At 25.5% G+C, this 13,097-nt stretch overlaps 1 protein-coding gene across 4 annotated transcripts in view; it reads right to left on the bottom strand.

Annotated features, from left to right (window-relative positions):
• Positions 1 to 2,834: 2,834 nt before the first annotated feature.
• Positions 2,835 to 13,097, bottom strand: part of LOC114169256 (cysteine-rich receptor-like protein kinase 10) — a 29,448-nt gene continuing 19,185 nt past the window's right edge. For 2 of the 4 annotated variants that reach the window (XM_028054317.1, XM_028054316.1), the window contains exons 5-7: positions 3,826 to 4,063; positions 3,535 to 3,682; positions 3,117 to 3,440 (exon numbers count right to left, since the gene is read on the bottom strand). In XM_028054317.1, coding sequence (XP_027910118.1) covers positions 3,132 to 3,440; positions 3,535 to 3,682; positions 3,826 to 4,063 — 695 coding nt within the window. In that variant the 3' untranslated portion in view covers positions 3,117 to 3,131. Of the gene's footprint in view, positions 3,441 to 3,534; positions 3,683 to 3,825; positions 4,064 to 4,461; positions 4,673 to 4,758; positions 4,914 to 5,042; positions 5,163 to 5,276; positions 6,149 to 13,097 lie in introns of those variants that run through there. The other 2 variants (XM_028054322.1, XM_028054323.1) reach the window with 2 other exon arrangements.

Here is a 13,097-nt window from a genome sequence, read left to right as displayed (position 1 = left end):
ATAGTCGAATCAAACAACAATCTAATATCATCCCTAATGTGTGTGTGAGTTAATATTCGATTTGCATTTATAAACATTTACATTCTATGAATTTAAGAAACTAGAAGAAGAAAGAGAATTTTTTTAGCTTTAAGAAAATATTTTTTTCTTCAGTGAAAATATGCTCTCTTGAGCAAAAAGTAGGCAAAACATAGGTTGGGTTACAATGTTATTTACTTGACCGAAATATCCTTCACTCGAGTGAAATTAAGGTTACTTTCAATTCTATTTTTGTTTGAGGGATAAATCTTTTGGTCGAGTAAAAATAGGACAAAATTAAGATCGTGTTTGTATTTTATTTTCGGTCGAGCAAAAATCTTTCACTGAACAAAAATATAAGAGAAATCAACCTCAAGAGTACAATCAAACCAATTTTCAAAGATATTTCAAAAACATTTCAATAATGATTTGCTCAAGCATCATCTTTCACTCATATAAACTCAACATTCAACCCAATTTTCTTTTTGTTCAATCAAGTCCCAATTTTCATCAATTTTATTTAATTTGGTAATATTTTTCTAACATCGTTTAAACAATTAATGGTAACGAACAGTGACGGTCACGTGTCACTTTGTGGTTTTTATTTTTTATTTTTTAATATTCACATGTCGACCCAGCAGCATGCCACATGTCAAAGTTAATATTTTATATTCAATTTGATCCCTATATTTTCAATTTAGTTCCATTTTTTTTAAATGGAACAATTTTATCTATCTCTAAAATAAGACCAAATTTAATTTTTATATTAATGTTACACTAGTATTTTTATTAAATTCACATTTTTATTACAAATTTTTGGTTTACGGTTATAGTTACTTTAAAATTAGAACAAAAATGTTAAAAATGAGGACTAAAACTATTGATTTAAAATTTTAAGAAGTTAAAATTCTATATCATTGGGTGTTACTTCCACTTTTGAACCTCAATTTAAAAGATCACATGTGATTTTTAACCTCTTCAAATTTTAGATCAATGATATTAATTTTCATTTTAATTTTAAAGAAACTCTAACCCTAAACCAAAATTATTTAATAAAATGTGAGTTTTAATAAAAATATCAGTGTAACATTTATATAAAGTTAAATTTAGTCACAAGTTGGAGAGGAACAAAATTTCATCATTTTTAAAAATATTAGGATTAAATTAAATAAAAATAACGAATATAGGGACTAAATTAAATATATAAAAAAAAAACCTTGACATGTGTCACGTTGCTGAGTTGATACTGGACATTTTTTTTAAATAAAAAAAATTAAAAAATTTTAAAAATTAAAAAATCATGAAGTTGACATGTAATCGTTATTGTTTAACACCATTCATGATTTAAACTGTTTTAGCAAAAAATAACTAAATTAAACAAAATTAACGAAAATTTATACCTGATTAAAAAATGAATATTAGAGTTGAACGGAAAGAATTGAACAATAATAAAGACAAAAAATATATATTTTAACCAAAAAAACTTCTTCTCATACCTCAAATATGTCAAATATTCTAAAATCTTGGATTCATTTAATATTATTTTCGTTTAAACTATAAACTACACATCAGATATAAAAGTAAATGATGTTTATTTTTTAAATAAATATTTAAAATTAAAACTTATATGAATAATTAATTAAAATTTATTTATTTAAATAAATATCTAAATTTTGCCATAAATAATTAGGAAAACATGTCATTTTAACGTGTCATATAAAACTTATTTGCTAACAATCCTTAGTTTCCTGCAATGTTTCTTATATATTTAAAGCGGTATAATTTTTTAATATATTTTTAAATAATGCATTTCATATCTATAAAAAAAAACACTAAATCCCGGCTGAAAAATCATTTTCAAATTCTAAGCATTTTCCAAAAAATTCTCATCAGGTTTTTATGGATGTATTGTCTCTTTTTTTTTTTTTTTCTTTAAAATTCTCTGAAGTTGTTTTGCTTAGTTGTAATGATGATGGTATGCATTTTCTTCACAAAGGAATCTGCACGTTTGAGCATGCCCAGGGAAAACAGGAGTCTAGTTTTTTGGTTGTCGTTGAAACTCACAAACTTAACACATTAATAATCTTATTTGAGTTTCAATCAAACAAGTCTAAGTTGCAGTGCCTATGACCTGTTTGTGAAAATGCCTGGGAGAGCTATGGTGACTAGTTAGTTTTGTATATAGTTTCTTAAAGGGTTGTGGTGACAAATTCTGTGAGTTTGAGGCTATTTTGTTGTCATCAAACATTTTTTTCTTTTCAATTTTTGGGAACAAATATACTTGCTCTTGGTGTTTTCTGATTGGAAAAGGGTTATTGCGACTAACCTTGAGGTCACCAAAGGATGTGATAGCTTACTTTCAAAAGCTTGTCGAGTAGAGATGAACATTTTAGCTCATACGTACATATGGCTACCAATTCCCACTTGAACTTTTATGGATATTTGCTTGTTTATGAAAATTCTCGCAGACTTTGCTGCTTCGGGAATGTGAATCAACTTTGTTCGGTACTCCTGCGTTGCCAGCTTGTTCTGGCTTTGATAGGGACGTGCAGGGTTATTGAAGATGGTTTTCTCACACCAGCAGTTTCAGGTATTTTGTCTGTGATGATAATTTATTTTTTAGTAACTTTGGTTGCATGTTGTGGTGAACATATATCGGTACATTTTGTGTGGTTTGGTCATGGTACAATTTTTTCTTGGAAATTGATCTATATTCTAATACAACAAAAGAAAGATGTTTATCTTGGAGACCGAACTGTATTCTAAAGTAAAAGATATGGGTGCATTCAATGCTAGTGTTAACAGGTAAACTAATAAAGAATTTGGTTTACATCAATGATAAATATAACTGCACTTGTCTCTTTTTTAAAGTGAGTCAGCCCAGCTAGTTTTGTCTTGTCCCACCGTTGATCCATCATAAATTAGTTAAGGTGAACTGAGAAATTGGGTCTTACAATATTATAATAAATGATTAAAATTTATTTTTATAAATATTAATAATTTAAGTTGTAATGTTATTATATATATTATCCTTCCAACAACACAGAACTTGGGTCTTACGATATTATATACATTATATATTTTTAAGTTAAATCCTTTGTGCAATCATCAAATTACCTCGGTAAAGTAATAGATGATGTTATATCATTAATGGAAAGATTTTTACAACTTCTTGATGTATAGACTTCCTCTGAGGTCAATCTTCCAACTGAAAATGCTGGATGTTTGGGTTTTGGAAGGACCACTGTGTCACTCGCTATCATTACAGCAACATTGGACATGGTTGGTCTATCTTTTGCATCTTCTTGAACACACAACAAACCAATCTGGATGCACCTCTCTACTTCACCGCTTATGAAGGATTTTTCGAGCATTGGATCCATCAATTCCAAACATTTTCCTTCACACCATATTCTCCAAGCCTACACAAGTATTTGTAGTTTTATAGCATTGTTAAGCTTTAGTTATCTTAGCATTGTTGAATAATTTCTTGACCATACAAGAAAGAAGACTTACATATGAAAGAAGAGTTAGATCCTCTGACAGGTATAATCCACCATTCTTTCTCCCAGAAATGATTTCTAGAACGAGAACTCCAAAGCTAAAGACATCAGATTTGACTGAAAATAGCCCTCCCATAGCATACTCAGGAGCCATGTATCCACTAATGGGAATCAATAGAGCTTTGTTATTTATCTCATGTCAAGTAACATATAGAAAATAATTTCATTTTACTACAATTAAATACTAAAATATGCACTGATAAATCTTATTGTTTTAAAAGTATTTGGTATAAGTAAAACTCACTAAGTGCCAAATACTCGTTTTGTTTTTGCCTGGTTCTGACCTATTTCAAATGCTCTTGCCAGTCCAAAATCTGATATTTTGGGATTCATGTCATGGTCTATTAGAACATTGCTAGCTTTGAGATCTCTATGAATTACTCTCAGTTGTGAGTCCTCATGAAGGTATAAAATACCTCTTGCTATTCCATTGATAATACTTAATCTTAGTTTCCAGTCGAATTGTTTTCTTTTCTCAACATCTGGCCACATCAACAGCATAAATATTTAAACAACAAACGGTTGGTGAAGCAAAAAGATAGCAAATACATCAACTGCTATAGGATGTGTAAGAAAAAAACTACCGAAATAATTTTCCATTTCCCCCTTAAAGATGACTTATAACACGGTTATTAATTACATGATGTAACGGAATATAGTGTCTGTAACTTTATGGCATGACTTATTTAAATGTTATGATCTCGTCCTGATGCTCTTATTTTAAAATTATAATAGTACAATATACATGCCAAGACAACTACATTAAAGCTCCATATTTTTCCCCGCTTGTCTTGGGAACCAATACCATTTGTGTAGTAGAGAATTGAAAAACAAATTGCAGTAGAAGCAACACAGGTACTGGAGTTATGTGAAAACATACCAAATAGGTGAAAGTTGAGACTTTTATTCGGCAAATACTCATATACAAGTATCTTTTCATTCCCCTCTGAGCAACATGCCAAAAGTCTTACAAGGTTGCGATGCCTCAGTTTAGCTATAAACATTACTTCATTATTGAATTCCTCTGAACCTTGACCAGAAAATTCTGAGAGTCTTTTTACTGCAATTTGCCTTCCATCAGGCAGAGTTCCCTGATAAAAGTTTGCAATAAATAAAAGCATATATAAAGTTGGTAAAAATAAGAAATCTATATCTGAAAATCCAAATCATCAAAAACCTTGTAAACGGAGCCGAATCCACCTTCCCCTAATTTAGATTCTTCTGAAAAGTTGTCAGTACTCTTCTGAATTGTGATTAATGGGATTCTAGGCAGGTCCGTGTTCCCCATTTCTTCTGGTTGATTTTTGGGAAATAAAGGTAGAGGAAGCCGTTCTACAAAGAGACGTTTGTGAGTTCATATCTGAGCAAACTAGTTTTATCTGACTAGAAGAAAATCAAGGAATGTGTGCTTGGAGAAGTTACTCTCTCTAACTCCACCCGTCATTTTTTCTTGATAATTACCTTCTCTCACTCTTTTCCTGTGCCAAAAGCAATATACGCTGAAACATAGTACAATTATTGGCCCAATCACACTGAAGCTAATGATCAATATTTTTGATCTGTTATCACCCCCTTGTTTCTCTGCGACAATGTAAAAGATGAATGAGAAATACAAGGTTGATTTGGTGATAAAAGAGGAAGGAATATGCCGTTGGTTTGAATCCTTCTACTAACAAAAACTAATATATTAACAACTAATATTTGTTCGTAAATATAAAATGGATTCAGATTCACCTTGTGTATTGGGCGCTGGAGCTGAAGGTGGTTCGGTGTTAAGAAGGTAGAACATATGATCATCATACCTTATCAAACAACTTCCAGACCAAATAAACCATGCTATTTTTTGTTCACAACATGTGGGAACTTCAGCTAGTATGTCCTCCAAACACTGTCTGCACCCTTCATTTGTGAGATCTCTGGTGCATTGCACCACGCCATACCTACTCTCAGTGGCACTCAAATTGAAGCCATCCTTACAGTACAACAGGTTAGTTTCATTAGTTGCTTTTCTGATCATACTTCTCACAAAATCCTCACCTGTCTGAATCTCTGACGTGTTGGATATGTTTTTTGTTCCAATAGTATGCCATGTTGGGTATGTCATAGCTTTCCCAAAGAAGTTTTCATTTGAGTACCTTATAACGCAGTAATCATTCCACACCACAGCAGACTCCCTATTGGAGCAGAGCTGAGGGGCTTCTCTTGCAGCAGTGGCAATACAAAATTGACAAAAGTATCCAGCCAAGCCACCCCCACAATCATAGAGGCCATACACAGAGCTATTGTTGGTGCCTATGGTTGTGAGGTTATAACCACTGCTTTTGGCTGCATCAGAGGGCATCCAGGCCAGGATTTTATCAAGGTTGCTTTGGTATTCACTGCTGAGTGTTTGTTGGGTGGTGTTATGGCAGTTACTTCCCAGGTATACCTCTTCCTCAGCCTTTGTAATGAATGATCTGAAATTCAGCAGCAACATGAAAGTAAAGCATAGTGTTTGCATTTCTATCATGAACTACCTTCTTAATTATGTTATTTTCTACAATTATTGAAACATATAGCAAGTAATGCATAAGAGTTTCATGTGTTATTCATTCTCAATTGTCAATTTTTACTGCTAAAATACCATTAACTATTTTTCAACAGTAGGTATTGAATGAGAAAAACTTTAAATCTGAAATTCAACACGTATAAAATTTGAACTATCCTAGCCAGTAATTGAGCGCAAGCACTGGTAAAATTCTGACTAGTCCATATGAGTTTGTATCTAGCAGCCATTCTGACTTCAGGTACATGTTCAATTTTTCCTATAGATAACTATACCATTTTCATCTGAACGACAAAGAAGAGAATATGCAAAATAATGTTGTTCCTGGATGTCTGAGAAATTCTTAATTTGATTTTCATGTAAAATTTATGTTTAGTTAAGTTTCTAAGTACATAATAAATTTAGGTAACTTCTATTTTTTTTTATTGGATATTCAAAATTTTATATTTTTTAATTAGGTATCTGTCGTGTAAATTTTTTATTGGATAAGGAAGTAACAATTGTTATTTATCTAACAAAAAATTTAAAGCTATAAAGTCAATTTAAAAGTGTAAAAATTTTGAATATTCAATATATAAAAAAAATGTAGAGGATGACTTCCAATTTTTTTTTTCTGTCAATATTATTTTAAGGTTTCTCTATGAATGATCGAATTTTGCTTTTATCTTTAATATTTTTTTTTTAACTTTTCAGAATGTAAGAAATTTCAATTTATTGCCCTATAATTTTTTAACTCTCTAGCTTCTAATATATATATATATATATATATATATATTTATTTAATTTTATCCAAAAACGTTATAATACAGTTTTTTTCTTTAAATGTTTTCGGTATATAAATATATTGTATAATTTTAGATTTATCCTCATAACATTTTGTCAGAAATTTTCTTTTTATTTAACTGTTGTGAACTTCTATTATTGTTTGGTGACTGTAAAAAAACTGTGGAAGTAAGGGTGTTGTGAATTTTTTTTAACCAGTCTAAATTATTTGATTTCACCTTCCAGAATTATTTTTTTAAGAACAAAAAATAAAAATATGAAAATTATAAAATTCAATAATTTATCATAGATAAATAATGGTGTATGTATTCTCTAAAATATTCCATCATATCCACCACACTGAATTACCTCACAAGTCCGAAATGGTGGAAGTGAATTTTATATACTCTCATTCGCACTAGATAGTCAACAATGGCACCTCAGTGATAACACTGTTAATTTGTAGACATTTCAAATAAAGTCAAAGTTGGTCTAAGAATATTCTAAGTCTAATCTAGGTTTGAAGTAAAGGTATAGGGAAATAGGATATATAAATGTAATATTATTATAGTTATATATTTTGGATGAGTGAATTGATATATTTTATGTTTTGGATTATCTCTTTTTAATATTAATTTTAAAATATTTTATTTTACTATTATTATTAAAATGGGACACGTACATGTGTAATTAGTACTGTATATATAAAGTAAAAACTTCAATATGAATTCTTAAAAAAATAAATTTAATTCATATATAAATTAATTTTAATCTACAGGAAGTTGTTTTTCTTTTCTCCTCTCGTTGGCTTGTCTAATTTGAGCGTAAGAAATTATAATAGATATGACCCATAAGATTAATTTTGAGCTATATTTTTAAATAATAATTTATAAATAAGTATTACAAAATTGAATTAAATTGAAATAATTTATTTTATAATTAATAATAAAATAAATAAAATATTTAATATAATTAGATTATTCATGAAAAAAAAAACATATTTCTTCTGTTTTTAGTTTTTTTTTTTTTGTGTTCGTTCATTAGCAACATGAAATTGATTTTTTGATACAAGTTTATTAATCTATAAAATATTTTTTATTAAATATAACCATAAAAATAAATAATTTAGATATTTTAAATTTTAAATAATTATTTAAATTTTAAAAAGCAGTTATTAAAAACATAAAAAAAATTAATTTATAAAATAATTAAATTTAAATAACTTTCATTAAAAGATAAAAATAAAAACATAACTATTTAAATTTAAAATAACTATTGAAAAACAATATGTATACAAACAAAATGAATTCTCTCATTATAAATAACTAATATTTTTACCCGTGCAACGCACGGGATATCACGGGATATCGAATTTTAAAATTAAAAATTACAGTGTATTTATTAAATTAATTTGAAATTATAAAAATATAATTAAAATTAATATAAATTTTATTTTATAAAATTCAATAATAATATTTTAATTGATTTTATAAGAAAAATGTATTTAAGTTATTTATATATATTTTTAATAAAATGTATTATATATAATTATTTTAAATAATATATTAAGATTTAGATAATTAAAATTAAGAAATCAAATTTAATTTTGAATGAAATATTGATTAAAAAATGTAGAAAAATTTCTCTAATAATAAAAATGATGGACAATATAGAAATTGTTGAGTAGACTTAATAAAGATACAAACATTAGACGATACAAAAAATGTGAAGAGTAAGCGATATAAAGCTACAAATGATAGATCGTGCATATAAATGTAATGTTTAATTTGTCAGATAGTACTCACTCTCTTCAGATGTGTCAGTTTGATACTCACTTTTAAAAATGTGTCAATCGAATCCCAACTTTTGAAAAAATGTCTCAATTAGGTTCCTTCCACTCTTGTAAGTCATTTTAAATATCGATACCATTAATGGCGTTAATATTTTTTTCTCAAAGGGACTTGATTGAGACATATTTTCCAAAGTTAGGACCCAATTGACACCTTTGTAAAAGTGGGTATGAAACTGACATATCCAAACAAAAGTGAGTATTATCCGACTAATTACACCTAAATATAAATAGTAGATTCTTTAAAGATACAAATGTTAGATTGCAAACAAAATATAAATAGTAAACAATCAAAACTTACAAAATGTAGATTATGTAGACAAATATAAATAGTACACTATGCAAAAATACAAAGGTTAGAAGTTGATAGACTCTTCTATTGGAGTCCTTTTTTTACAATTTTTTTGAATTTTGAATTTCAAATTTTAACTTTGCTCCCATATTTCATAGCTTTTAAAATTTAGAATTTAAATTCAAACTTTATTACTATATATTTTGAATTTCAAATTTGACAATATATATCCTAATTTAGAAAAAAAATTTTGAAATCGACATTATTAGTGATTTTTATATCTTTAAAAATTTTAAGAATGTATAATTTTAACTTGTAATGATATACCAATGTCTATGTTATAATTTTTTTTTAAAATTATTGTTTAAGTTTGTGTAAAATGTCAAAAAATATGTGAAAAATATTTAAAAATATTTAAAAATTCATATTTAAATTTTACAATTATTTATTTATTATTTTACACTATATTTTAATTATTTTTACTATTATTATTATATTAGGACTAATATGTTAATATATTATTATATTATTAAGAACCATAGATCTTTTGTTCCTAAATATTATATTACTTGTTTATTTTCTATATCATATTTTTAACTTTTATTATTTTTAATTGTGAATATTAATGTATTTCCATTAAATTTTTTTAATTTATCATTTTTCAGATTTGGATAATATATAAAATACGAACCTTTCTCATAAGTTAAAAATATTTGAAAGTTGTTTAGAGACATTATAAGAATCTATTGAAAAACCTACACTATTTTACAATTTTTTTTTAATGTTAAAATTTAAATTTTATTGGTATATTTTTTGTTTAATTAGTCAAATAGTACCATTTTCATTCTAAAGTTTCAGTTTGGTAATTGTTTTTAGAGAAAATGTTACTATATATACTTCGAATTCCAATTTTCACAATATATGAATTTTAATCTTGCAATAATATTGAAATTGAAATAGTTAATTATTTTCATATCTTTAAAAGTTTAAAAAAAATTAATTTTTAATTTTTACCTTATATTTTAATTATATTAATATTATTATATTTTATATTTACATTGTTACATATTATTATATTTTATAATATATTATTATATCATTATGGTCACCAAATTTTTTGAATATTTGAATTTATATATTTTTATCAGAAATATTAAAGTATTTATTACAAAAATTAACTTTTTGTATATATTTTTCATTTTAAATGTTAAATTTATTTTTTTTATCACATTCTATTTCTTTTACTGTCCGATTTCAAATTTGAATCCAAAATTTATTAATATTATTATATGTATTATGATTAATTTTTCACAACTTAAAAACGATATTATTTTCAATGAATTAATTTTGAAATTTATTCTAAAAACACACAGAAGGAATATATTACCTAATATTATCTACTGCTTGATGTTTACAAAAATCAACTATAAGAAAAGTTCAGTTTCGAAGGACATTAAATGAAAAAAAATAGTTTCCAATGTAAATTCAATGTAATGTAATATTATATAAAAATATAAAATGATAATATTACATTAATCCTACATAAATATAAATTTATTCTTAAATTAATATTTAAATTTAATCATAATTTGATATAAAGTTAAGAATACAACCATAATCAGTATTATTAGATCAATCAGTTTTCAAACACGTTAATAGAAGAAGATTTTGGTTTCCAATGCAATATTTTAAAACCATAATTGATATAAAGTTAAGAATATACAACCATAATAAGTAATATTAGATCAATTGGTTTTCAAGCACATTAATAGAAGAAGATTTTGCATTTTGTATTAATCATTAGCGATAAATAAAGAAGCATATAACATCTCAAAAAACAACATGATGATATAAAATTTATATATTTTTTATATACTTAAAATTGATAAATAATATTTTTCGTGAATGTCTTAAACTCTAATTATGTATTTGATTGATACTCCATGATTCATTGAGTCCCACAAATCATGATTGTTGTTGTTCATAATAAATAGTCATAATTCAAAATGAAAAATTCTTGGAAGACGAAAAGTTTTCCATTTATTCTGTATATTATTGACATTTATATTGAAAGACGTAAGTGTTGATTTATAAAGTTTATTCAATAAGCTACGTTAAAATTTAAGAAGATTTTTGAAAACTGTATAAAGCTCTCGTAAAAGGTAGGTAGATTTTTAAAATATTTTCCATTTAAAATTTTAATACAATAAATTCATATATAAAATTGCAATGAGAAACACAAAAAATTGTTGGTTTCTAATATTTAATGTTATTTAATGACAAAGACATTCATCTTTGAGAAGCCGTAAAAATATATCTTGGAAGTAGGTTGGAAGAAACTGAAAAGTTCTTTAAGAGGTTGAAAAAATATAGTTTGGAAGTAGTGTTGGAAAAAACTGGAAAATTGTTTTAATTCTTAACATCTTTATATTTTTGGAAGATGAAAAGTAGATTTTGAAAAATATAAATATATTTTTCAGTAAGCTAGGTAAAAAAAAACAAAGTCTTAATTTTTAATTTGGTAATTAAATATATTTAAGGTAAGTAATTTTAAGAAACTATTAACTGATCAGATTTTAAGAAAAGTGCAATATGTAATGACTATTTTTAAAATAAATTAATAAAATACATAATTTTTTTGTAGAAGAGGAGAAAATATTAATACTTATATAAAAATATTTGTTAGTTATAAATCTTTCTTCTACTTTGAACTTTTTAAAAGTCTATGTTATCATTAATGAGACAAATTCATGGAGTCAGAACTTTATTTTAATTTTGTTTGTTCAAAAATTTAAAAACTTGGATTATGCCTTTATAATTTGTATTTATTATAAAAATAAAATGTAGTTTATGATTTGCATTTACTTCACTATAAAAATTCAGAAATAGTAAATATTATCTTATCAAATAAGATTTAATATTATATTTTAAAGTATTCACTCTCGATTCTACAAAACATTTCAGTCATGTAATATCCGTAAATTTCACACAAAATCCTAATTAATTTATTATATTACGTTCTTTAATTAGATTTATTTTATAAAAATTAGCTACCTTCTCCAAGAAACTTTGTAAACGTTTCTAAAGTTGTTATTTTTATCATATTTACTTCAAAATATTAATTATGAAGACCACCAATGATGTATATTTTGGGACAATGCACATTAGAACTCAAAACAGTATTGTTAGCTTTGCAATTGTATATAATTATATATTAGATTATATACTATTAGAGATTTTGGTCATTCAAAATGACTTTTACTCTATGGGAATGTGAGAAGATTTTTGGACCCCGTATAAAAGTTTTTCAAGAAGGTATGTAGATTTTTTAAAATATTTTCCATTTAAAATTATAATACAATAAATTCAAATATAACATTGTATTGAGACACTAAAAAAGTTGTTGGTTTCTTCATAATTAATGCTAATTGATTATAAAAATATGTTGGAAGAGACAAATTTTTATCTTGAGAGTAGTGTTGAAAGAAACTGAACAGTTGTTTTTATTCTCCTAAACATCTTTTAATTTCTGGAAGATGAAAAATATTTTTTGAAAAGTATTAAAAGCATATCTAGGAAGCCAAGTAAAAAAAAGTTTTAATTTTTAATTTGGTAAATAAATGTATTTAAAGTAAATAATTTTATTTGCATTTTTTATTAATAAGAAATTATTAATTAATCAGATTCAAAAAAGTGTAATATGTAATATTATTTTTAAAACAAAAATTAAAAAAATAACTAATTTTGTCTATAAAAAAGGAGAAACTATTAATATTTATATAAAAATATTTGGTAGTTATCATTATGTATTCTTTTAATTTTAAATTATAAATATTTTTTGTACTCTGAAATTTTTAAGACGTGGAACTGGAATGAGGAAGCAAACAAATATATTTCATTCATGGATTTAACTTATTAAACTTTAATAAATACTTATTGAAGCATTAACTTTATTTCAATTTTGTTTGTTAAAAAATTTAGAAAATTTAGATTTTACCTCGATTTGCATTTATTTTAAAAATAAATTGTAACTTATGATTTCCATTTACTTCACTATTATAATTCTTA

This window comes from Vigna unguiculata, chromosome 11, assembly GCF_004118075.2.
Source record: "Vigna unguiculata cultivar IT97K-499-35 chromosome 11, ASM411807v1, whole genome shotgun sequence".
In the NCBI taxonomy this organism is placed as follows: Eukaryota; Viridiplantae; Streptophyta; class Magnoliopsida; order Fabales; family Fabaceae; genus Vigna; species Vigna unguiculata.
Note: the sequence above shows the minus strand (reverse complement) of the source record. Positions and strands in the feature narration are given on the sequence as shown.